Genomic DNA, 26,017 nt, shown 5'->3' on the forward strand with positions numbered 1-26,017 from the left:
GATGGGGTGGCTGCAGCCCCCGAGCGATGGTGTGAGCCAAAGTGCCTCTTATGGAGCAGCAGTAATTTATCGGGAGGCTTTTAGGGAAATGAGCCACTCCTGGGCTGCTGCCAAGGTGCAGCCCTGCTGGGCTCTGCCCCGTGTCCTCTGGCAGCTCTTGGAGGGAGAGGGAATGGGGGTGGGGATGGGGGTGGGATGGGGATGGGGATAAGGAAGAGATGGGGATGGGAGTGGGAATAGGGGTGGAAATGGAGATGGGATGGGATGGGTGTGGGAAGGGATGGGGTTGGGGATGGGGTGAGATTGGGATGGGATGGGAATGAAATGAGATGGAATGAGGATGAGGATGGGAATGGGGATGGGATGGGATTGGAATGAAATGAGATGAGGATGGGGATGGGAATGGGGATGGGATGGGATAGGAATGAAATGAGATGAAGATGAGGGTGGGGATGGGAATGGGAAGGGGAATGAAATGAGATGAGAATGGGGACAGGGACGAGGCTGTGGCTGTTCCACACTGCTTGCAGGACCAGAGAAGCAGAAATAACTTCCTGCCCCTTCTCAGCAGCCCAAACCCAGGCAGTTCTGCTGCCGGCCCTTCTCCCTCCAACGTGCTCCCTCAGCAGCCCCCAGGCAGGGCCCTGCTCTCCCTACAGCCCCACGGCTGCCCGCATCCCTTCAGACCTCTCTCAGCAGACGATCTCCTCCTCGTCAGCCTTAATTCAATTAGCAGCAGCCGCAATGAGGCATCCCCAGCTGCAGCAGCACCGCAGCCCAGCGCCGGATCTGAGCCGAGATCTCCAAACCTGCCTCGAGGACGGCGATCCCATTAAAATTAATTGAGCAGCTTCGAAAAGCCGAGCTTGGGGGGAAGGCGTTATCTCTTTCATCTAATTTTTCTTTTATGTTATTGTATTTTCTAGCAAATTAAATTGTCCTATATCGTTATTAGTTTTGTTCTTTTTGGCTTCCTTATGTTTATTCACAGCACCTCTAATAGACTTGCTCAATATATATCTATCTGTACATCCCGGAGGCCACGTGGTTCCTCTGAAAGTGGCGGTTCATAAAGAAGCCCAAGTTTCTGTGTGGAGATGGATGAAGTTTCATTACGGGCGCTGTGCCTCCCCCACTTCTCCAGGCGGCCGCAATGATTTCAGAGCCACGGAGCGCTTCCCATTTGCATTTCTCATTTGGACGCCGGGTTCAATTTGTGTGATCGATCGCGCGGGATCAAAAAATTAAAAGAATAAAGCAAAAAAAGCCCACCTCGGATCACCCCCTCCCCGGTTAAGGCAGCCGGTTCCTGCTTGCAGCCCTCGCTGCAGGCATCCAATGCTCTGAACCCTGCGCTCCACGCCTTTTCCTTCACCACGTCCCATTTGCTGTGGGTTTTGCACCTGGGCTGTGGCTCCATGGGGTCCGGTGGGCAGCGGTGGGTCGGTGGGTCCTTCTGACCCCATAAATGTGGGGGTCCTCAGCTTGGAGGGCCCAACAGCCCCACGAGTGGCCACCTCCAGTGGTGGCAGTGTGGGAAGCGGGAGAGCTCCCCATGTTTTTATTTATTCTTTTAATCTCTTTGCCATTAAAAATGCATCATCTGGAGGCTCAGGGGAGGGCGATCCATCAGGCGAGTGCGGGATCCCCCCCCAGAGCAACGTACAGTGATTTCCAGGGAGCTCTGTGAAAGTGCACCCAAAGGTTCGTTAGCAGGGAGGCATTTGGGGGGTGGAGGGGTTGGTTGGACCCCTGCCGTGCCATAAACCAAGAGCAGGGCTTCACACGTGGATCAACACCTAAAGCCGAAAGCATTGGGGCACGGTGGGGGAGGTGTGCAGCACCCATGGGTACCCCATCCCACCATGAGCCCCGAGCGCTTCAGAAATCCCAGATTTATTTCAGATCGATAACAACCAACCAGGAAGGAAAGGGGAAAAAAGGAAAATAATGCCAAAAAAAAAAAAAAAAAGGGGGGGAAATCCAACAAAACCCAAAGAATGAGAAACAGACCCGCATCCGAACCAGTCCGGTGCCGGGGTGCTACATACAGGCTGGGGGGGCTGGGGGCAGGGGGGTCCCCCGGGATGCACGGCTCTTCCCGGCGGGTCCTTGCAAAGTGCATCAAGCAGAGGTCAGCAGTGCCAGCCCCGTCTGGAGGGGGGGGGAAACTGAGGCACGGCACGGGGCGGGGGGCAGGGGGTGACATCCAGCCCTTGGCAGCGACGTCCATGCAAACGCTCCCGGATCTCCGAAGAGAAAAACATCTCAGGCGGGGTGTATTGCTTACGAGATGGTTTGGTTGGGTTTTTTTGTGTGTGTGTGTGTTTTGTTTTTATCATAAATATCGAGCTATAGAGGCTATAGTGGTGCAACCGGCACCGGGTCGCCCCGGCTCGGCGGGATGGGGCAGCAGACGGGCTCCATGCACGTTGCATGCACTGAGTATTTGCTGGCGAGGGTTTGGTTTGGTGTGCGTGTCTCTCAGAGTCAATGCGTCCTGCAGGCAACCGCGCGAGCTCCACGCTCACCCCGCGCCGGGCTTTTCTCTCCATCCCCGGGGTGTTTTGTGGCCGGTCGGCTCGCAGCAGGTGGGCATCCCGTAAGGACCTGCACGGACGCCCCAGACCCGCACGGACACCCCGTATCCGCGCTACTTCATGCCGCTGCGCAGCACCTGGTTGGCGGCGATGAGCATCACGCTGATGATGAAGGCGATGGCGAAGGCGCAGATGAGGCTTTTCCGCACGCACGTCTGCCTGATCTGCTGGTTGGAGCAGGCTGCGGGGACGGCCCGGCTCAGCCCACGTCCCCTTCTCACCTCCCACCTCATCCCCCCCGTGCCCCACTCACTCTCCACCTCCACAGGGCACTCCTCGGCCGTGCCCATGTGGCTCTCCTCCTCCGTCATGATGATGTTCTCGATGTCCTTCATGGAGAGGTGCTCGCAGAAGGTGTCGTACAGCAGTCGCTTCAGCTCGTCCACTGTCAGCTTCTGCATGTCGCACTGCGGGGCAGCACACGGTGCGGGCACACAGGGACCCCGAGGTGGGACCCCAGGAGGGGCTGCCCCCACCCCGGGCCTTGGCAAAGTGGGGCCGGGTGTTGCGGCACCTTTGGGTGCTGGGCTTCGTGCCACCATTGCACTATGCTGAGGTTTGGCTCCTGGCCCCATACCAGAACCTGAGTCCAGATCTACCCCTAACCCTCATCCTGACCCCAAAACCTGGCCCTGACGCAGAGCTGGAGCCTGACCCTAAGCCCACTCCTGACCCTAATCCAAACCTCACCCAAACCTGCAGCCTCACCCTGACCCCGAGCAACTTTAACGTGGAGCCGGAGCCTGATGCTGAGCCCAGCCCTCACCCAAATCCTCACCCTGATCCCAACCAAAGCCTGGCACCATATCTTGGCCCAGAGCCTGAGCCTGACCAAGCCCAACCCTGACACTAACCCAAACCCCAGCCCCAACTCTAACCCTGACCCCATTCCCGACCTTATCTCCAACCCCAGCCCTGACCCTCACACCAGCTCTACCCCCCTAACCTCAACCCCATTCCTGACCCTGGCCCTAACCTCAGCCTTCCCCCCACCTCAGGCCTAACGTCACCCACTCCAAACCTCCACCCACCCGCCCCTGATACGGCCCTGAGCCCCCCAGCCTCCCACTGCCTGCTGTCCCCTACCTTCCAGAAGACGGTGTCAAAGTCGGTGCCGTGGAATTTCTCTGGGATGCCCGAGGTGGACAGCTTGGGCCCCAGCAACGTCACAAACTCCTCAAAGTCCACCTGTCCGTCACCTGTGGGGCATAGCAGTGCCATCACCCCATAGAGGGAGTGGGGCTCGAGTGCATCATCCCTTGCTCGTGCTCATAGGGACACTGAGAAGGGGGTCCTCACAGCACTGATCTGGAGTTATGCTTGGCGGTACTCAACCCCACAGCCTTGGGGACTCACTCTAGGGTTTTGGGAGGACCCCATTCAGGTGTAATTTTAGAGTGATCTTGCTCCTGGACAACATCTGGGAGGGTCCATGAAACCCCTCCATCCTGCCCAGGAATCACTCATCTCCATGCTGGGCTGGCCTGGGCTCCTGGGCTTTAGGACATCATCAGCCAGGACCCCGTGCTGCCTGGGGACAACAGCGCCAACCAGGGACCCCAGATCCATCTGCAGACCCAAAACCAGCTGGGGAACCCCAAAGCCAGAGGGAATCCCAACACCACTGGGACCCCAATGCTGTCCAGCACCCTGCCTCAGCTGGGGACCCCAAAGCCAGGAGGAACCCCAACACCACTGGGACCCCCTAGGTCACCCCGGCCCCTTTGGGACCCCACTGCAGTGCAGCCGTGGGCCTCATCCTGTGGCTGGGGCGGGTGCTGAGCTCCGGCGCTGTCACGGCAGCACTAACGATGAGTAATGAAGGGAACCGCGGCTTGGCAGCCTTGCCTGAAAGGCTTTTAAATGGGGAAGGAAAAAAAAGAATGGAATCCTATAAATTAACGTGCTCCTTAAGGTCCCGATGAGAATGGGAGTGACAGGGACAGGCATGGCCGGGGTAGGGGGCTGAGCCTGGGGTGTGGGATCCAGAGCTGGGTGCGGGATCCAGGGCTGGGTGCAGGATGCAGCCATCACACCCCGTTCCCATTGGGTTTGGAGGTTGGGAAGAGTGCGGTCCCCATCCTGGGAGCATCATCAAATCCCCCCAAACAATGCCACGGTAGTGAGAAGGATGGGGATGGGGAAGGCTCTGGCCTTGCACCACGGCCCTGCTCTGTTGTGGGGTGGCTCTGGGGGTCTCATCCCACCCCACAGGGGTCCCTACCGTCCATGTCGAGGCGCTGGATGATGACCTCGAGCTCCACCTCGTTGGGCATGTAGCCCAGTGAGCGCATGGCCGTGCCCAGCTCCTGCTTGGAGATGAAGCCGTTGCCGTCCCGGTCGAACACCTTGAAGGCCTCGCGGATCTCTGCGGGGGGAGTAGGGCTGAGCCTGGCCACCCCGACCCCACAGCGGTGGGGAAACTGAGGCATAACAGGGACGGTGCCCAAAGCGTCCCCAGGTGGCAGCGCCCAGCGATGGGATGGGAGGGAAAGGAGGCAGAGGACGGATTTGGGCGTTAATGCCTCCAAATGGGCTCTGCAGGAGGACTGGGGGGAACTTGGTGGGCGTCTGCCCCAAAGCTGAAATCAGATTGCCCAAAAACCCAAAAGCATCGATGATGCCATGCAGCGGTTTTGCTGCTTTGTGGGGTTTCCTTCCTTCGGGGCCACAGCCAGGCTGGGGGGAACGCCGTGCACGGATGGTGTTAGGGGGGAAACCCATAACAGTGCTAAAATCCACCCCAAATCAAACACTGTGCTCCAGAGCCCCGAGGGTGGGGGGTGCTTGGGGTCCCCGTGGGTGGCACAGGGTGCCGGTGTCACCGATGTCACCGTGCTCACGTTGGGATCAGTGCTGAAAGCGCTGGGTGCGCTTCCCCATCTCACCCCATTTCCATCCCATCCTTCCCAGGGCTGCAGCGATGCCCAGCGGTGCTGAGGGTGGGTTTGGTGGGTTGGGGTCAGCGGGCAGCAAGGTGACAACATGCAGACCCACCCCAGCACAGCCCTATGGGGTCACCTTGGGGTTCTGCCGTGCCGGGATGGGGCTTTTGGGGCACGCTGCAGGGAGGCCGTGCACACTCACCCACACAAACAGAAACACCACGCAGCACCGCTGCACTTGTGTGTGCACAGGGCTGTACAGCCACACGTGTGTGTGTGTGTGTGTGTGTGCACACACGTGCAAAAGCAGCTTGACAGCGACGCCGCGTCCGTGTGCACACGCAGACACCTGGCAGCAGTGCTGTGCTCGTGCACGCACAGACTCCTTGCAGCCATGCTGTGCTGTGCACCGACACCTGGCAGCTCTGCCATGCTTGTGCATGCACCCCAGCACCTCGCACTGACGCTCTGCTCGTGCAAACACGCGCACGCTCGCCCTGCAGCACTGCTGTGCACATGGACCCCTCGCGCTGCACTTGTGCACACGCACTGCAGCGATGCTGCCGTGCACACAAACACACACACACACACACACACACACATAGACACACACTCGTGTGCGTGCTGTGAGCCCCATCTCTGTCCCACTGGGAGCGCAGACCCCCGCGCCGTGCCTCAGTTTCCCCCGCAGTGCTGATGGTGACCCCGCAGCCCTCGTGCCACCCCAATGCCAGCACTTTTAGGGTCACCGAACCCACGGCCACCCCCTGTCCCACCACCCAACTTTTTATGGGGGGGAAATACGGATGTTTCGGGGGCAGCCCCGCAGCCCCGCAGCCGTGACCCCACGAGGTACATATGTATGTATGTATGTATGTATGTATGTATGTATGTATGTATGTATGGGGGGGGCAAACAGGTGCAGCCACCACCGCCGTATGACGGCACGGTGCGGACCAGGCCCGGGAGAGGCTGCGGGGGGGATGGGGGGGGGACAGCGGGGCCGGTGCCGCGGGTGGGTGCGGGGTGCGTGGGTTCCCCCCGGCATGCGGTGCCCCCCCCCACCCCCCCGGCCCCGGCGGCCCCTCACCCTCCAGTTCGTCCTCGGGGATGTCCACGGGGTGCTGCTCGGCCAGCAGCGGGGGCACGCTGTAGATGCCCCGGTACATCAACGCGGCGGTCACCGGGTGGAAAGGCATCTTCGGAGCTTTGCCGAAATCCCAAAGTTTCCCAGATAAATCTTCGCTTTCCGCGGGACGGAGCCGCAGCCCCCCCCGGCTCTATGGGACCAGCAGCCCGTCCCCGCGGCCTCGGGGTTCGGTGGGGCCGGGGCCGGGGCCGGGAGCGGGCACACGGCAGCATCCAGGCACCGCTCAGCGCCCGCCCGGGGCCCCGCCGCCCCCCCGCGCCCAGGGGTGCTGCCCCGCGGGGCCCGGCATTGCGGGGCCTTCCTCCTCCTCCTCCTCTTCTTCCTCCTCTTCTTCCTCCCCGCTAAGTTTCGCGGGCAGGAGGCGATGCTCCGCGCTGCGTCGAGCTCCCGCTGCCCGCCCCCAACAACCTGCCCGCCCCCGGCCGCGCCCCCGGGATGGGAGGGGTGGGCTGGGATGGGAATGGGGATGGGATGGGATGGGATGGGATGGGGAGAGTATGGGGACGGGGTAATGATGGGGAAGGGGATGTCTGTGGGATGGGGATGGGGATGGGATGGGGATAGGATGGGGATGGGAGTGGGATAGGAGAGGTGGCAGTGGGGATGGAGATAGGGATGGGATAGGGCAGGTGGGATGGGATGGGATAGGATAGGATAGGATGGGGATGGGATGAGCATGGTGTTGAGATGGGGATCAGAATGGGATGTGGGAGTATGGAGATGGAATGGGGCTGGGTAATGATGGGGATGTGGATGGGATAGGAAAGGTGGGGTGGGATGGGGACGGGGATGGGATGGGAAGAGTATGGGGATGGAATGGGGATGGGATGGTTTTGGGGACAGGATGGGGACGGGAATGAGATAGGAGGGATGGTGTGGCGATGGGGATGGGGATAGGAATGGGATAGGACAAGTGGGATGGGATTGGATAGGATGAGAATGGGATGGGGAGAGTATAGGGATGGAATGAGGATGGGATAGGAAAGGTGGGATGGGATGGGATGGGATGGGATGGGATGGGATGGGATGGGATGAGCATGGCGTTGAGATGGGGACAGGACAGGATGGATGGGGATGGGGATGAGATGTAGAAGGGACGGGATGGGATGGGATGAGGATGGGGGTGAGATGGGAATGGGATGTGGAGAGGATGAGAATGAGATGGGGATGGGGATGGTATGATGCCATGACCCCATGGAAGGAGGAGGAGCACTGGAGCCATAACAGGGTGGGAAAGGAGAAGGGCAGGAGTTGGAGACAGTGGCATCCAAACCCTAAGAATGTCTGAAAGCAATGGGGAAACAGAGGCACAGCCAGGAGGGCTCTCAGCTCAGTGCTTGTGCTGCACTGGGGCTGACCCAGAAGCCCCAACACTGAGGAGCTGCTTGTGGGGCCGATCCACTCACGTAACCCCTGGCCTCACCCCACTGATGGCCTCACTGTGGGCCATGCAATTTTGGGTCATTTTCTGCAGCCTTTTCCCCACAACCCAGGCAAAAAGGGTAAAATCAATCCCAGCACTGCCCTCTGTCTCTCCACACCTCCCTTAATTCATCTGCAGGTTGGGATGCTCAGCACAGCCTTCCTCTCCCTCCTCCTCCTCTCCCACACATCTCAGCCTCTCAGGCTCCCCCCTCTGCCACATTTGAGCCAGGACAGTTGGGGGGTTGGTGGAATCCCACTGCCCTGTACAGCCCTGAGCACATGGAGCTGCTGAGGGGAGTCTCTGGTGTCTCCTATGGGGTTGAGCTCAGCATGGCCCTATGGGGAGTGAAGTTAATTTGGGGTTTTTCAGCTTCTCCGATGGCCAAATTGCATAAAACCTGGGAGAAATCCATTTCTTTGAAACCTTTTGGGGGTCTTGAATGTATCCTTATTGAATAAAAGCAGTGCCAGAAGCTGAATGAGGCCATCCAATGCAGTGAGGGAGATTTGCAGGATCTGACCCCGCCAAGCTGCCCCAAAGTGCCATTTGGGGAGAAATAAGCCACAAAAATAATGGGAAAAAAAAAAAAAAAAAAAAAAAAAAAGGAAGGAAAAGCAGCCTAATTGAAAATCTCCTCCTCCTTCTTGGTGGATCAATTCACTCCTCAATATTAATGAAGTCGCCCTCCCAATTAATTCTGCGCTCGCCTACTGGAGGCCCAGGGGTGGAAACTCATTAATTTCTCACCACCCAAATCCGGAAGAAATAACACCGAAAATCTGCGGGCTGTTCTCCCACTGCGCCGGGGCCGAACCTCCCCGACCCCACACTGCCCCCTGGTACAAAGGGAGCAGCGCGTGGGATGAGCAATTAGCAGCAGTTTAATTGCATGTAGAGGCCGATGGCTTTCTATTGGTTTGGTGGCACAGTCCTGGGGACACCCCATACCCTGGGTGCTGGCCAGGACCCCTCTCCTCCTCCTGTCTTTCTCTTTGTCATGATTGGGGTGAGAAAATTAAAAGGAATAAAAACACACAGACCCCGAGACATTCCTGAGATATCTTTAATTTAATCTTCTCTCCCTCATTTATTAATGAGCCTTCTTGCTCACTCTCATCCCTGCGGTCCCCTGGCGTGCCTGGAAATGCCCTCTAATCCCCCGCTGTCCCGCTGCCCAGCAGAAGCTCACGCGCTCTGTGTTCTCCTTGCCCTTATCTTATCTTGCCAACTTAATTTGTCTGTCTGTTAGCAAGGCTCAGCTCTGCCTCGTGTCCCTGTTGGAATTCCCAATTGTGCCTGGGGGGGAGAGGGGGAATGTGGCAGGGATGGGATGGGATGGGATGGGATGGGATGGGATGGGATGGGATGGGATGGGATGGGATGGGATGGGATGGGATGGGATGGGATGGGATGGGATGGGGTGGGTGGGGATGGGATGGGGTGGGATGGGGTAGGATGGGGGTGAGCGTGGGGATGGGATAGAGATGAAGATGGAAATGGGATGGGGATGTGGATGGGGATGGGATGGGGATGGAGATGAGGATGGGAATGGGATGGGAATGGGGATGGAAATGAGGATGAGAGAAGATGGGGATGGAGATGGGATAGGGATGGGATGAGATGAGGGTGGGATGGGATGAGATGGGATGGGATGGGGGTGGAGATGGGATGGGATAGGAATGCAGAGGGAGATGGGATAAAAGAATCTCACAGAGATGGAGATGGAACACGAAAGCCACGGGGCGTAGGATGGATGGGGAAAGCTAGTAGAGCTGGAGAGGGGATGGAAAACCTGCAGGGACAGGGATGGATGGTGCAGACCCAGCTGGGTGCCCTCCGCTCTCCAGGACCCCCCAGTGCACCCCTCCCTGAGGGCAGCAGGAGGCTGCCGGGCCCCGCAGCGTCCTTTGGGCAGAGCTCTGCTCGCACCGAGCGCAGGGAGGGGACGTGAGCTGCGCGGTGGCCGTCGTGTCCTTTTAAAGTCACCCGCTGGCGCTGAGCCCTCCGAGGCGCCGGAGGCATCAATCTCCCCGGGCCGTCGGTGTCAGCTGGGTATTTAGTGAAATGTTTCTTAAATGAACGCTTGATGGAAGAAGAGGGATGGCTGCGCCGTGCCGGGACAAGGTTATCCCTGCTGGCTGCCGGCGATTAACCGCGGGCACGGCGACGGCCGTGACCTGCAGGAGCTGATCCCAAATCTCATCCTAGTCGTGTCTGGGAGCAAAGTACATCTGGGATGGGGAAAGGTGGGGCAGAGCCTGCAGGCAGCTGGGGCAGCAGCGGTCTGACCCAAAGCACCTCCATGGGGTGGGCTGAGTGGGGGTCCCGAATGCGCTGCAGCAAAACGTGTGGTGCCCCCTATTATACGGTCCTGCATTAAATTTGTGGTCCTGCATGTGTGCTGTGCCAGCCCGTGTCACCCTGCGGCCCTGTGTGGTCCCGCTGTACGATCCTACTCCCCACCACGTGGTCCTGCACCCCTCCAGACGTCTCTCCACAGGGCTCTTAGCTCTCCCTCCCCCCACACCCTCAGTCCCTTGCAAATGAACCCCAACGAGGCCCAGCTCAGATGCACTGAGCTCACCAGGTCTCAGCGGGGACACGGGTGGCTTTGGGTGCCGTGCCTCTGCCCTGCTCCCCCTTGAATTTAACCCCATAAAAAGCAAAGGGGACCGCATGCATGCAGCGGCAGCTCTGTGCCACGCACTGCTACTGGGTACAACACGGAGACAGCAGCTGCTGGTGGAGCAACAGGCGAGGTCCCCGTGTCCCCAGATGTCCCCACGTGCACATCGTCCCGAGGGCAAATGCAGTTCCCTTGTGCAAAAGCAATTCCCTTGTGCAAATGCCCATCGCTTGTGCATGCGCCCCCTCAGGTGCAAAAGCATCCCTAGTGCAAATGGGGGGTGGGGGGGATGGGGAGGGAGCTGTGGCCCAGGCTGCAATGTCAGCACACCGGGGTGCAGGACGCACTGCTCAGGGTGCGTTGTGCTCCCACTGCTGTGTGCACCATGCATAATGCATGATGCATAACGCGTGGCTGCAGGCCCGGGCGCTGCTTCGCCACCGCACAGGACAAGGGCAGAATGACAAGTGGGTCCCGCAGGGCAGGCAGCCCGGGGACACCATGGGGACATCGTGGGGACACCACGACAGCATCCCCTTCCAGCACCCCCAGACCTCCCCACCACGCACTGAAATGCGGTGGGAAACTGCTGCCAAAAGGAAAACTGAAGGAAACCCATTTTTTCTCCCCAGATTTGCGCCAAATACCACCAGCTCTGTCCCCGCAGCCCCGAGGACCCACATCTGCCCACCCCGAGCAGTGCTCCCCGTGCACGGGGCTCAGCCTGGGTTTGCAGAGCTGGAGGCGATGGGTGGGAGGAGGAGGAGTTGTTATGGGGCCTGGGAAGCGCTGCTTGATAGTTTTTTTTCCTTGGGCAAAGTCATCTCAACCCAACCCACATCCTCTCAGAAGCCGTCTAGACTTTGATGAATTTAATTTTGCTAAAAAGGGGGAGAAAAAAAAAAAAAGGAGAGAGAGAGAAAAAAAAAATCGGAATGAAATTTCCTTTGAAAGCACTGGAAGTTCCCATTGCACCAATGGCAGGAGAGCGGTGGCACAGAGCGGCCGTGGGCTGAGTGCATCCAAAGCTGGAGCACAGCACGAGTGTGCAAGCAGGCAGAACGGCAGTGCTGTGAGGGCTGCAGGGCTGTGGGAGTGCAACGCTGTGAGTGTGCAAGGCTGAGAGCACGCAGTGCTGGATGGATGCAATGCTGTGTGTGCAATGCTGGATGTGCCCAAGGCTGCGTGTGTGCAAGGCTGCAAGAGTGCAACCCCACGTGTATGCGATGCTGTGTGTGCAAGGTTGTAGGCACGCAATCCTGCACGTGTGCAGGGATGCAAGTGTGCAATGCTATGCGTGCAAGGCTGTGTGCAAGGCTGTATGTATGCAATGCTGCCGTGTGCCCAAGCTGCAAAAGTGCAATGCTGGATGTGTGCAAGTCCACAGGTGTGCAAGGCTGTAAGTGTGCAACTGCACATGCACACAGGGCTGGAAGCGTGCAGCGCTGTGCGTCCCAACTTTGGGCCAGGTGTCCACGTTGAGGCTCTTCCTGTCCTCTGCAGGCAATGAGCGACCGCTGCATTATTTATACGGAGGCTGCGCTGCGCGGGAAATCAGGTCAGCCCCCCCCACAGCCCCACGTCCCCCCCTTTTCCCCAGCAGCATCCCTTTGACACACACAAAAGCAGCAATCCCATCTCTCCCGGGCTGCCCTGCTTTAAAAATAATTTTAAAAAGGAACAAATCCAGCCCGCTCCCAACCCACCCCATGGGATGAATGGCTGGGGAGGAGCGCGCGTGGCCGTGACATGTGGAAATCCATCTCTTGGGGCTGGGATAGGGCTGAGTGAGCGGCAGCCTTGGGTTTGGGGGTGGCACAGTGGCAGCCACCATCCCCACGCAGGGATAGCACTGAGACCCCCTTGGTTGTCCCTAAAGGGCTCAATCTGCTGCATGGTGCAGTCTTAGGGAGGGAGGAAGAGATGAGCGAGCAGCAGCTCCCCTTCCTCCTGCTTTGAATTTTTATTAAAACAAACGAGAAACCCGTTACTTCTTAGGAGTACAACAATCCGTGGGAATAGAAAAAGGCTGTACCAGGGGCAGGGGAGAACCCATCCAAATTGCAGGCACGCATCGGGCAGGGAGCTGATACAGACAGCGTGCTTAAATAAAAGGGATCGGGGCACCGTGGGGTGGAGGCAGCGCGTGGTTGGCCCCTGCTGCCAGGAACTGGGTGCCCTGGGTCCCTGCAAGGTGATGCTTTGCATGGGGACACAGGGATGGAGGCAGACCCAGAGCCCAGCGGCGGACAGGGGCCTGTCAGAGACAACGGGGGGTCCCAGGGGGGTTTGGGTGCTGTCAGCACCTCGGCCTGCTCACCCTAAATAGGGAACTGAAACAGGGCAGTGGTGAGCTGGAGCTGGTAAGGGAGCTGCTGCAGCTCCTGGAAAGGCACAGAGCGGGTAGAGGTTGGACAGACCCACAGCCTCACACTGCCCGTGTCTGGCACAGTCTGCGGGGTGAAAAAGGCTATAGGTGGTTGGCATGGGTTGTTCTCCTTCCTGCTTGCAGAGGAGGAGGTCTTCCTGCCCCTTTCTCCTCTCCCCGGCACGGCAGCAGGCTCAGCCTTCGTGCTCTCCTCCTCTCCCTGCTCGTGCTCCGGGTGCCAGCAGTGCCCCATCCGCTCCTCGGTGCGCTGCGATCCAAACCCTGTCCTGCTCTTGGAGGACAAGTCTGGGGGGCCGAGGCAGAGTAGAGCAGGTAGAAAAATAAGGGGGAAAAAAAAAAAAAAAAGGACAGGAGAACATGGGGAAAACTCAAACTGGGAGATGCTAAGAGGAGAAGATCCCAGTCCATAGCCCAGGTGGGAGCAGCAGGCATCGGGGCGGTGCGGGGCCGTGGGATGGGAACCCCACTCCTCAGGGCCGGTCGCCTCCTAGAGCTCCTCGAAGAAGGCCACGCGGGACTTGGTGCTCTGTAGGGTGAGCTGCAAGAGAGCAGAGGGGACACGGGGTGACTCCCTCCTCCCGCGAGGCCCCTGCCCCTCTGGAAGCAATGGGAATGGCAGAAGCGGGGATTTCTGGCTGCAGAGGATGGAGGACAGATGCAGGAAAGGGTTGCAGGATGCGCAGCTGCTCCTGCTTGTGCCGCCATCCCCCAAAACTCAAAGGGTGCTGAGGGGCAGCGGATGAGGTCAGAAGCATCAGCAGAGCTCTCGTGGTGGGGAAGCCACAGCAGCCCTGCCTCTGCCCTGCCCCAAACCCGCAGAACACACGCGGGCTGTCCCAATGGGAGCTGCCTTCGATCCCGATGGATGGAGCTGAAGCTGCTCATTCGCTCCCAGGGCTGGCCTCAAGAGCCGAGGCTCTGCAGGACCCCAAAATCCACCTCAGCAAAGCTTTCTGCAGCAAGAGAGAGGCAAAACTAAAAATAATACCCCGCGTCAGAGCCACGCTCCCGTTCGTTAATGGGCGGAATGAGAGATGGAAGACACGTCCTCAGCCGGGAGGAAGAGAAGTGCAGTATTTCAAGCTAACCACCCCAATCTGCGTCCTGGGAGCAGTGCCACCTTCCCAACAGCTGCTGAATCACCACCAGGGTTGCCAAAGCAGCACTAATTGCGAAGGCTTCGTTTGGCCAGGCTGAGCGGCGAGCCGTCCGCAGGGAGCGCGTTCTGCCGTTGCAGGGATCCCAGGCTGAGCCTCCAGCCCTGCACAGCTGCCAAGTGCTTCCCTCTCCCTGCCCGCCCCGCGTCCTCTCCTCACTAATTCCTTCACAGCTCTTAATTCTGAATCCCATTCGGAAAAGCTCTATTGCAGAGGGAGTTTCTGCAGGGGCTTAATGCTGGAGCAGGGCTGGCTCGGCTCTGTTGCATCGCCCCGTCTCTTTGGAGCTGCAGCCTGGGCTGGGTTTGGGCTCTTCCAGCAGAAAGTGCTCCAGTGAGAGGCACTCCTCTTCCCCAGAGCCTGGGTCACATCCCAGGGAATGCAGTGCAAAACACAAGTGGCACACAGAGGGTCACACGGCTGCTCCAACCCACGGCAGGGGCTGCGTCCTCCTCACCTTACCCAGCCGCACGCTCAGTGCTCCAAAAGGGAACAGAGCTGAGGCAAAGCAGGGATGCTCTCCCCAGGCTCTTAAGAAAGATTCAACCCCCCACAACCTCCCTCTCCCCACAGCCTCACGGGGCTCCCCTCCAGCAGCAGCTCCGTTTGCCCAACAAGGGGAAATAAATGCACACACAGCACGTGGCCGAGGCCGAGTGATTAACAGCCAGTTACATTTTCGTCAGCGCAGAGAAGGGGGAAAAAAAAAAAAAATTGATTTACAAGCAGTATTATGATAATCTCCTTCCTGCAGGAGGGAGGGGGGTGGGCTCCTCACTGCACTGCCAGAGCCAGCAAAGAAAATTTAGAGAGGGAGAGGGAGCGCAATTAAGCAGCCAGAGCTCCAATGAATCAGAACAGGGAGAAGGGAACGGTCCCACTCCCCACAGGCCCACGCTGGGGCTGCTCGGAGCTCTGCCTTTACCCAGAGCTGTTGGACTTACTTGATTTAAGAAAATAAACAACAACAGTAACAAAAAAACCCACCAGTAAGTCCCTCCTCGGCAAACCCACTTTCCAGCAGCTAACCCAATAAGCGCAGCGCTGCTGCCGGCACACGGAGAAGCCATGAGGGCTGCAGGAGAACCCCCACATGGCCACTGCCACGCAGGTCGGGGCCACGTCCCGGCCCCTTCCCCCCTGTGCCACCCCTGGGCACGTTCTGCTGCTGCTCAGAAGGAGATTCTCAGTCTCTGCTAAACCCAAGGCGAGTGCTGCAGGCTGTAAATCCTCTTTACTGCCGCCCCCGCTCCCCTCTGTGTCCTCTCCATCCCTCCAGCAGCCGGACGGACCTTTCCATTCACACATTTCCTTTTTAAAACCCAAGCCTTCCCCATTCTCCCCCCCATCTCCTGTTCCCTCCTACTCCCACACCACCATTTATTCCCTCCCAAGCACGGGGCCCGGAGCACAACTTTCCCCCAGCCTCCATCGCTTTGATGAGAGCGCTTAAAAGAGAGGAGATGACACTCCGGTTGAAGGAAACACTTTTCAAAGGCTGCCACAAAAATAGCTGATAGGCCTGACGCTTTCTGCTTTCCTTTTGCTCCTTGTAAACAAGGAAATTAGGCTGCTCTGTCCCATTTTAGCTGCTGGGGAGTTTCACTTCCCGGCTCCGAGGCGCGGAAGCAAACACCTTGTCTGTTTTGGGGCAGAAATAAAACGAACCCAGCAGAGATACGGGCTCACAAAGCAGGGGTACAGGATGCCTCTCTTGGATTAGGAAGGGGATTTGTGCCTGGAGCTGCTTTGCTCACCGATACCACATCCAGGCTCCGCTCCACGCTCCATCCCTGCAGCTCCCAGGGTGACAGCACGGCACTGGTGCTGCTCCTCCTACAGCCACTTGCTGGGTGCAGGCCCCTTTTTGCAGCATGCAAACTTTCTTCCCATGGTGAGAAAAAGCATGCAGATGGCAACAGCCCCGTTCTGCAGCCCAGCAGCATCCAGGCCACCGCAGTGCCCGCAGCAATGGACGCACACAGCCCCACGCAGCTCAGACTGCTCTGTCCCACCCAGAGCAGCGTTGTTTTTGCTATAAGATGAGGCTCTTGAGGTGCATCACCACCTTCCTCCCCCTGGAATGGCCGCAGTCCCCCAACTCCCAGCTGGCTGCTGGAGCACAGCTGCTTTCTGCAGTGCCCAGCACATTCCTATGTGCCACCACCTTCCTATGGGTGACACGTGGCCGTGCCCACAGCTAGCAGCCCAGTGTCCTCAGCGTGCAGCAGAGGACAGGGCAGGGGGCAGCCTGAAGGTGAGAGGATAAGGACAAGCCCACAGCAACCTTGCAGATGCCCATGCCTGAAAGGAACCATGCTGTGTCCGTGGGAAAAGTGCTGCTGATGGCTCAGTGCAACACAGGGCTCGTGGTGACACCAGACCCCAAGCAGCCTATCCCCATTCCTGCTGTGCTTCCCATCCCAAGTGCCCCTACAGCAGAAAATCAAGCAGCATTCACCAGATTTCAGGGTGATGCTGCGCTGCAAATAGGATCAGTGAGAGAAGCAGCTGGCAGCAGCACTATCAGCATTGGCCCATCCCAACACAGCTGTCTGCACTGATTTCCGTGGGCAAGAGCAGCGCTGGGTGAAGGGAGCCAGCTCCAGCCCTGGGGAAACACTGTAGAAAAGCCTAAAGGCAGCCTGGTGGGCAGCGTTCAAAGGAGCAGAGCAGCGCTCAAGGACACAGCAGTTTGGCTGGGAATGGGCACAGAGATTTGCTCCTTGCCCGGATACTTCAAAGGGCTTAAATCGCAGTAAATAAGCATGACAGCACAAGAAGAAAAGCAACCGGAATGAAAGACCCGATTGTGCTCATGTTTTAGAGCAGCAGCCTGTCCTGGGAGGTTTCCTACACTGGAGGATGAGAGTAACTGCCTTTTTTTTTTTTTTTTTTAATATTCTACTGCAGTCTAAGGCAGCAAACCCTCCTGAAGCCAAGCCAGCTGGAGCCAGCAGCACCAGCCCACGGCGCTACAGAGAAATCAGTTTCCAGATGAGGTGCTTGTGCTGTGCCCACAGAGCTCGTAAAATAGGATTAGCATGTTAACCACGTAATTAAACATGAAGAACTTCGCAGGCGTCTTCAAAGGCAGGCAACAAAACCCGGAGGTCACAATGCAGCGCTCGCTGTGTGCCTGGTTTCAGCACGGGGCTCCTCCCCAGCACTGCATCCCGCTCAGCTGCTGGGTGACTTTTTCTTAGACTGCTGCTTTCCCTCCCTGTGTCACAGCCACAAGTGGATTTCACCGCATTCAAGGTGTCTCAGAGCTCCTCAAACCAATGGGTAAGGAACAGCGGGTATCAACAGGCAACAAACAGCCCCACGGGGACCGCTGACATCTCCCCAGTGTGGGCTTTTTGCTCTAAGGAGACGCTGGGCAATGAGAGCAGCCTGGCGTGGGAACACCAGCATGGCTCTGGAGCAACAGTGACCCACACACAGCACTGCCCCGCAGTCCCCAGATGGCACCAACCTGTGCTGATCACTTCTGGTCACGTGCTGGGGAGAAGGTGCATCTGAAGTGTGTTCCTGCATCTGCTACGGAGCTCCAGAGGTGCTGGGAAACTGCTCCCCAGCCAGGGCTCTGCTAGCCCTCAAAGAAACTTTTAACAAAGGTTTTTTCCAACCCAGTTTGCCATCACTGTAGTACCTGCATTGCTTCTTCCTTTAGTGCTACAACTCAAAACTTGCTAGGCTGTGGGTGCGCGCAAGACCAGTCGTGGAAAGAGCAGAGCAGCTTCCCCAAACACAACTTCCCTCCGGGCACATGAGCTCCTGGCTCAGCCTGCTGCCCAAGGCTGCTCCTCGGAGCACTGCCAGCTCTGTGAGGGAGACACACAGCACTGGCAGAGCAGAAAGGAGCAGTGTGCAGCAGAGGCAGGGGACGAGGCACACGGCAGCGTGGCAGGGTCACCCCTGGGATTCAGCTGGCTCACAAGAGCAATTGGCTAGCAGCTCCATCAGGCTGATGTGTCACACCATGCCTGTCTCCCTGCTCCTGGGGCACACAGGGATAACTCTGCTGGCCTCTAGCAGGAGGCAGCACGGGAGAGCTGGAGGAGACAATTACTCAGCGAACACTCAAATCTCAAAACCATCTCCCCAGAGGCAATGCTAGAAGTGCTATTTGAGTCATTTAAAAAGGGCTGGTGTCCACGAGCACAGCCTGCAGGGAATAACCCTGTTCCCTAGGAAAAGCACAGGAAACCTTTTCTATTCCTAGTGGCTGTTATTTCTCAGGGCTGGGGAAAGCTGGCAGCAGAGGAGAGCCCAGCAGAAGAGCTGCCCCAAGGTGCCACACTAGCCAATACCATGTGCTGTCCCCTTGCTGCACACTTCCCAAGCCCTACCTGCAGACACTGGCTGTCCCCTGCTGCCAGCTTTTCACTGCCCTGATGCTCTCCAGACACACAGACACAGGCCACACATCCACGTGCTGCCCCACTCCAAGACAGAAGTGCAAATGTTCAGTCTGATATAACAGCTTTGGCAGCAACAGTGAGAAGGAAGTGATGGAGTTTGTTCTGGGCTTTGTTTGTTTTGGTTTTTTAAGCTTATGAATTTCTTTCTGCAGCAAACAAGGGGGCAGATCCCGTTTTACTTCATTAAAGAAATCTTCAAAGGCCACCCCGTACCTCCGATAGATTCCCAGCCACAAGCAGCAGAGCAAAACCAGGCTTGTTTAATTATTTAAGAATCTATGCCTGCACTCCCCCGCTGATGTTGCCAACTCAACTTCTGCCAAGAAAGACGCTTCCCAGCGTGGGGAATCAGGTGTGAAAATGAATGTGGAGAAGCTGCAAATGCTACCGACGGAGCGAGAGCCGGGCAGGGCTTCCCACACAGGGAAGGGCAGGTGCTGGGGACACTGGTGTCACACTGCATGGAATGCTGTGAGGATGGCAGCAATGGGAGCTGGCGAGAGCAGTGGACACCACAGGCAAGCTCATGCACAGGTTAGTGGTGCAGCCGGTGACCCCATCACCACACGCAGAGTACCTTGGAATAACCTACTTTGAAGTCTCAAATGCAGATAGGTCTTCTGCCCTGGGCTTGAGGCTAAACCAGCAAAATAAAATGAACACATACACACACACACACACACACAGAAAAATCCTCTGTGATAGGAGCAATGTCAGGTCATTCGTGCAATCTGTACAGCTTGCCCAGAGTGCTGAAGTGCCCAGCAGCTTCCCAGGTAGGGCTGGTATTACTGATGCATTTCTCAACAATATCCTCTGGTCCACCTCCCGTGTCCTGAATTTTCCTTTCCATCACAACTGTGAAGACAAAAGCCCTCCTGACCTCCCAAAGGCACGAACAAAAGCAGCCAGTAATTTCATTTTGATGTGTTTCACTAATAGACTGTTATTTAAAAACCTTTGCTCCTCTGGCTGAGAGGCACGAGCCAGGCAGCCCAGGAACCCTCCAAGAGGCAGGGGAGAGGGCTGCAGTTTCAGGAGGCAGCTGACCGCAGCCCCAGTTACAGGAATCTGTCAGGGGATCATCTCTAAGTGCCTGCCTAGGCGCCTTCTTTAAGTGACACAAATGGGACCAGCAGCTTTCTATGAACATATCTCAAAAAGCTACAGTCAGGAAAAAAAAAAATTAGCATCTTCTGTTTATGCTGAGGGCTCTGAGTATGGAGACATAGTGTAACAAAGCTTAATGGGAGCAGAAAGCTTTTCAGATTCTACAACGATAAAAAGGGTCTGTGAATATTCTTATATTCTTCCTTCTGGAAAGACAGGAACCCAAATAGTGTAGAGCTAACACTGGGAAACTTGCAAACAAGATCCACTAGATTCATTTTCCTGCCCTGTTTTAGTGACCATAAGTACCCAGCCATGAAAATCAGCATGAACTGATACCTTCAAACCCTTTTAGGGTTTGAAAGATTTGTTTTTAAAACCCGTAATTGTTGCCACAACCTGCATGCTTGTGAAGTGTGCCATACAGACACAACCTTCCAAAAGCACACCTGCTAGCAAAAAGCCTGGGGAAAGCCTTTGCAGGTGTTTGGAGCTGACCACTGCATCTCTCTGCACTGGTTATGGATGCACTCCCTGCCTCTCATTAAAATGAACCCAGCTGGGAGAACAGCAGAGCTCCTAAGCTAAAGACAAAGGACCAGGTGTAAAAATAAAGAATGTCTTTTGCTGTGACCTTTCACGTGTGACTCCTGCACTAGCAGACCCAGGCATCCCAGCTTTCTGGCTCAGTATTAATCTCCAAAGCATTTCTACAGGCAAGTGGTTCCAGGGTCCAGCGCACAGGGAGCAGACACCCACACAAACCTTACCAGCAGATTTTGCTGTTAGTACTTGAAGCTGCACTACAGGTTACTTGAGAACAGACTAAGAGTGAGGGCGAGGCTTTTGGCTTTTCCTGCTGAGAGCTCACAAATCAGGAGTATTTCTCCCCCTGTTATTCCCCAGCCGAGCTCAAAACCGCTTCTTCGTATTGCCCTTGGGGAACAGCTGCACACCCAAGTAGGGCTTTTCCTTTTCCTGAGGTCACTAGGGTAGCAGAACCCTCTAAACAGCATCCCTCTATAGCTTTGTTAAGCTTCAGCAAGACAGGCAAAGCTGGAGATCTTTGCATCCCTTCACAGAGCACTGAAGGGACAAGGCTGGGTTGCAGTAAACATCAAACCGTGGCCACCAGAAGCTGAAACTCCCTGCGCCCTAGTTCAAAGCTAAGCAGCCAGGGAAGAAAGCCTAGATCAAACAATTTTATTATAACAACTTGTGCAAAATATAGGAAGGGCTATTTTGTTGTCGTTTTAAAAGGATTTCGTCAGGCAAGGTACAAACTGGAGCCCTCTGATACCTTTTTAATAGTGTTGTGCTTGCTGTTGCCTCGGCTGGCATTCTCGTTGTGCAATATATCCAGAGCTGTCTCTCTCTCCTTCAGCTTCAGCGCCTCGATTTCAGTCTTCAGCTCATTCAGCTGCTCCTGCAGGTGCTTGCTTTTCTCCATATACTCTACCCTAGCACACACAAACAGTGCTGGGTTAGTAGTGGCCTGGTGTACATGGTTATTTTGTGGCAGCCAATAGCAGTCATAACAAAAAAAAAAACAAGACCATATTTATCTTCATCATTTAAAGTGTACAGAACTGACATCATCAATTTACTACTTTCAGCTATTTGTTGTCAAAAAGAGAACCCAGACACCTGACTAGGAGCTGTAAGTCATGTTGCTATAAGGGAAAAAAAAAGCAAAGCCAAGCTAGGGCAGCTAGATGATTTTTGTAAGTCTCTCCATTTTTGAGTGACAGATAAACACGATGCAATTTCAGTCCAGAATAGTGTTTCAAGCATTGCTCTACTCCTCTGCAACCTCTCCCCAGCTCACAGACTTACAGAAGCACAAATTCTTGTGGGCCATTTTCAAGGAAGAACCCTGATAAACCAAACTCTCATGTTTCAGAGGGATTTAATTTAAGACGTATGACAGCAAGCACTGCATCCAAAATAACAGGTAGCATCCCTGAGAAGGAGAAAGGTCTCCCAAAGATAGAAAGGAAAAAATTCCAACAACAAAAAACTAGCCATTCTCAGGACTCAGCCTTAAATGCCTTCCACAAAGGAGCATCTGCTAGAGACAAGTCACACCATGGCAGCTTGTACTTGTGATTAAATACTGCGACTGGGGTCAAAGTGCCAGCAGACTAACAAGAACCCTTTCAGAGTGCCAAAATTTGTAGCAAGGTTTAGCTCAGCACCCGAGGAATGAGAGCACGTCCAGAGAAGTCAGCGACAGCCCGTTATTGCTTTTATCATTTAGCAGAGCCAAGATCCTCCTGCTTAGAAGAGTGGGCTGACCTAGTTAGGGTACAGAACCAGGAATTACTGTGGTATTTTCAGATTTCATCCCTTTTTTCCTTCTGGCTCGAGGAAAAATTCTTAACCTCTGCCTCTGGAGTAGTGGTCTGTTATTTAACAAGCAGGAGAGGGTATGGAGCAGAGGCAGAACCAAGCACCCAGTGGGATCCGGGGTGCCTCACTGCAACCCCAGGAAGTTACAACTGCAGCATTATGGCAGAGCCCTTCCAGCTTTGATCTGCTATCCAGTCAATGAACAAAGCATATTATTACTACTGAGATTAAAATCTGATCTGCTTTGATTTCTGCTAAATTTGTAATTTCGAAGGCTGCATTTAAACCCCCAGGAAAACACGAGATCAAAGCTCATAATCACATCCAAACTTGCTTGCGCATACTTTTTATATATAAACATGCCACAGATTCAAAGAAAAAGGGGTTAAAGCCCTAACACAGGACTGCAGCCCCCATTCCAGCCATCCTGGCATGCTCTGGACACACAGCAAACACACACAAGCACCTGCCTGCAATAGTCCAGCATGCCAGCAGTCACACTGTGTTAACTCTTTCTACCAACATAATGAATGCCTACACAAGAGCTAGGTTCAGCATACAGATGGGAACTGTCTGCTGGCACGGCTCAGCATGCTTAAATCTGCCTTTAACCAGGTAGCAGAGATACAACTGTGACACCAGGTCCCCATCCAGAGGAATGGCCACCCAGCAGCTCCATCATGCTCCGAGCTGTTAGTAATGACCTGGTAAACACAGCCCCACAAGCCTTCTCCCCACTGCACCTCACACCAGAGCTCATCTGAATGTAAAAGTCATGTTCTCCTTCCTGCAAACAGGGCGCAGCCACAGCCAAACCCAGCCCTGGCTGGCAGCAAGCCACCTACTTCTCTTTCTCGATCTCCATGGACAGCCTCTTCATGTCTGTATCCTTGAAGTCAAAGGACAGGCTCTCACTGATGAGGTTGAAGCTCGGCAGGTCGGTTGGCAGTGCTGTCGTGCTGGAGTTCATGGGCTGCTGAAGAGAAAGAGGACAAATTAATCACTGTGGCCACACAGATGCTCCTACAGCAACTGTTCTGTAATGCAGAGGTAAAACCTGAGCAAAGCCTAAGCACACTGTACAAGGTACTACTTCAGTAAGTGTAGTAAATTAAGTGCTTTAATAAAGTCTTGACTGCCCACGCAGGTTTTGTCACTGCATCACTGAAGCTGCCTCTTGGGAGATTCCAGCAGCTTTTTAACCTTAAATTTAGTTCTAAAAGCACTGGCTATGAGCAGGGGCAACGTGAGACCCTGTGTGACCAGAGTCCTGAGCTCCAGCACTCCTCAAAGCATGGTCAAAAACCACTGTAATTCCAAAGGTTAACTGAGGGTGTCATTTCAGAAAGGTCCATGAAGATGCACTCGTAACTTTTATTTTAATCTCTGCAGTAACTAATCGTTCCAAGCATTCAGGAATCACGGCCATCTCTCAGCTAAACAATCTGTCACACCTGTAATAAATGAGCTTGTTATCAGTACAGGATGAGCATCCTGACTCAAATCATCACTCCACTCTTGCAGTCTGTTAGATGAGGTCGCAAGCAGCAGCACATCAAGGGTGGTAGAGCAGCTTCAGACAGCAGACTGCACACATGGATCTGAGTCACAGCTGCTGCCAGCATGCTGGCCCTTGGTCTAGACTGAAGGAAAACAGCCCAGCACTCAAAAGTCACCCAGCTCCTTTAAGGAATTCCTGTAACAAACCTGCCCGAATCAGGTTGCTGCTGTGGGATGGCAGGAGATGGCACTGCAGAGGCAGGCTGGTCTGGCAGCCGTAGGGCAGAGGGAACCTGCCCCCAGGAGCTCAAGCTGTAGCTGATAATTTCTTTCCCTTGTTTCGTCTATTTAGGACTGTTTGCAGCCAGCTCCACTTCAGCAAGAACCACCAGTGTTACGGCTGGTGACAGATTTACTCCACGCAATAACCTCCCTCTTCACTCTCCACCAGCCCGGAATTCACAAAGAGCTGGGGCTCATCTCCACTCCTGGGCAAACCTGAGATGGACAATTTCACTTGCCTCCTGCAGAAATGCAAACATCTTGTACAAACACAAACAAGAAGGTGACCACAATTGCACTGCCTGGCCTGGAATGTTGCAGATCAGTCACACTTAATGCTGCGAGGAAAACATCGTTCCTTACTCCCAGTTTCAGGTTCTGCTAACACAGAACATGACCACATTAATTCTGCAGCACGTGCCATAAGGGAGAGCTGAGTACCTGAACTCCTCTCTCTAAGGAGAGGGGACACACCAGTGAAGGCATCTGCCTGATTTAAATACCTGCATCACATTGACATTCAAGACCCTTCGCTACGAGGCATGGAGGTTTACAAAGCTGCTCCCATGTGAGGTTTTACAGATGTGCAGGGGAACCAGGGCCATCCAAACTATCCTGCTGGCCTTAAAACAACCTTTAACATTTACAGCACATGCTCGTTCTGTTTAAACAATAAAAAAATGCTACAGCCCCAAACAACAGCAATAAGAGTTGAGAACGAATTGCATTCAGTTGCTGCAGTCATCAAGTCCTGATGCCCATTTCTCAGGGTTACTACTGCTGCTTCCTCCCTTCTCCTCAGCACAGCTCTTTCATGAAGCAACAAAAAACCGATGGAGAAGTATGAGAGCAGCAGCAGTGAGGAAGCGTAAGGAAGGAACAAAGAAAGAACATGCTGAGTGCTTTCAAAGGCATGGGCTCAGCATCTGGAGCAAAGCACTTCCCTGCCATTTGCGATCATATTGGGCAAGTCTTGCACGAGTCACAGGAATTTTTAATCGAGAGGACATGAGATGTCACTGGGGCATCGGATGACAAAGGGGATGCAGAGCTTTTGCCTTATGCATTTCCTCACCTGGAACAAAATGCATAACCCTCTTATTACATTACAGCAATTTCCTGCAGTTAATAGAGGCGAGCACCACGCTGACAGCAGTCATCCCTCTGGGGAGCAGAGCAAATGAGATGGACGATACGAGGGAAGCACAGAACAAGCCATGTCATAAGGCTTTCCCCACAGGGAGAGCTCCTCCTGCTGCTGCCACTGCCTTCACTTTGCTACTTGAAGACTTGGGCAGGCCCAGGACAGGCACTTTATACTCCAAAGAATCACAGAAGAGATGACTGCCTTTAGTTTTGCTGTGAGTGGTACCTGAATGGCAATGAAGGAGGCAGGAGGTGCTGCCAAGTCAGTAAAGAATGAATTGTTCTCTCAGCCCTGCCGGCCTGAGACTCAGGTTTGCTTTTTCTTTCTCATGCATCATCCACCACCACCACCACAAAAGCAGTTTTGGCTTCAAGGTCTAAAAAGACACCTGAACAAGCTTTAAAAAGCCAGTACAAGGGACTGGAAAATTACCAAAGAAAAATTTTAACTGCTTCTTGTCATTTCTGTAACACATCCATCCTCTCCTCTCTTCCTCTTTTCTTGTTTCCCAGGAGGGAAGTTCTGGCTTGCTCTCCATGCCAGGGGATTACAGCACAAACTCTGGGAGAAAGGAAAATAACAAGCTCAGCGTTACACCCTCATTAAGGGAGAGAAGAGCTGGAATCTGGTACCGTTTGGCAGAGCTGCCATTCACCTGAGGGACACCAGCCTCCCAGCAGCAGCTTTCAAAACCCTTCATCCCTCAGGCCACTCTGGGTTGATTCCCTCCCTCCTACTGCGCCTGCCCAGCACGGTCCCTTCAGGAAATCCTGTGCAGGAGCAGCACTTCAGCACATCTTGCTCATCTGTCCCAAAGAACTCACGTGGCAGAGTGAGGAGAGATGCTGCAAAGGAAGAGGGACGTGAGACAGGTGTAACAAGGGATGGAGATGGGGTGCTTCACAGGCAAGGGCTCAGCAAGGTACTGTCACGTGGATATGGGTCTAACAGTCACAAGGCAGCCAG

The 26,017-nt window shown here is 55.2% G+C and overlaps 2 protein-coding genes across 11 annotated transcripts in view; both read right to left on the minus strand.

Moving 5' to 3' along the window:
• Nucleotides 1–1,727: 1,727 nt before the first annotated feature.
• CABP7 (calcium binding protein 7) lies at nucleotides 1,728–7,038 on the minus strand. 2 transcript variants are annotated; one of them, XM_085238327.1, is made up of 5 exons: nucleotides 6,576–7,038; nucleotides 4,825–4,968; nucleotides 3,687–3,799; nucleotides 2,854–3,007; nucleotides 1,728–2,781 (listed from the first exon to the last, which is right to left on the minus strand). In XM_085238327.1, exons 1-5 carry the CDS (start codon nucleotides 6,682–6,684, stop codon nucleotides 2,654–2,656), a joined length of 648 nt encoding a protein of 215 aa, XP_085094453.1. In that variant the 5' UTR covers nucleotides 6,685–7,038; the 3' UTR covers nucleotides 1,728–2,653. The 2 variants fall into 2 exon arrangements, with proteins under 2 accessions (XP_085094453.1, XP_085094452.1); XM_085238326.1 differs by having other exon boundaries at nucleotides 1,728–3,007.
• Nucleotides 7,039–12,631: 5,593 nt separating this feature from the next.
• Nucleotides 12,632–26,017, minus strand: part of NF2 (NF2, moesin-ezrin-radixin like (MERLIN) tumor suppressor) — a 41,063-nt gene continuing 27,677 nt past the window's right edge. Inside the window, exons 14-17 of one of the 9 annotated variants that reach the window (XM_085238875.1) lie at nucleotides 22,968–23,095; nucleotides 21,071–21,230; nucleotides 19,253–19,297; nucleotides 13,384–13,614 (exon numbers count right to left, since the gene is read on the minus strand). In XM_085238875.1, coding sequence (XP_085095001.1) covers nucleotides 19,262–19,297; nucleotides 21,071–21,230; nucleotides 22,968–23,095 — 324 coding nt within the window. In that variant the 3' untranslated portion in view covers nucleotides 13,384–13,614; nucleotides 19,253–19,261. Of the gene's footprint in view, nucleotides 13,615–19,237; nucleotides 19,298–21,070; nucleotides 21,231–22,966; nucleotides 23,099–25,483; nucleotides 25,613–26,017 lie in introns of those variants that run through there. The other 8 variants (XM_085238873.1, XM_085238874.1, XM_085238872.1 and 5 more) reach the window with 8 other exon arrangements.

Source organism: Meleagris gallopavo, chromosome 17 (genome assembly GCF_905368555.1).
Source record: "Meleagris gallopavo chromosome 17, MGAL_WU_HG_1.1, whole genome shotgun sequence".
Taxonomy (NCBI): Eukaryota; Metazoa; Chordata; class Aves; order Galliformes; family Phasianidae; genus Meleagris; species Meleagris gallopavo.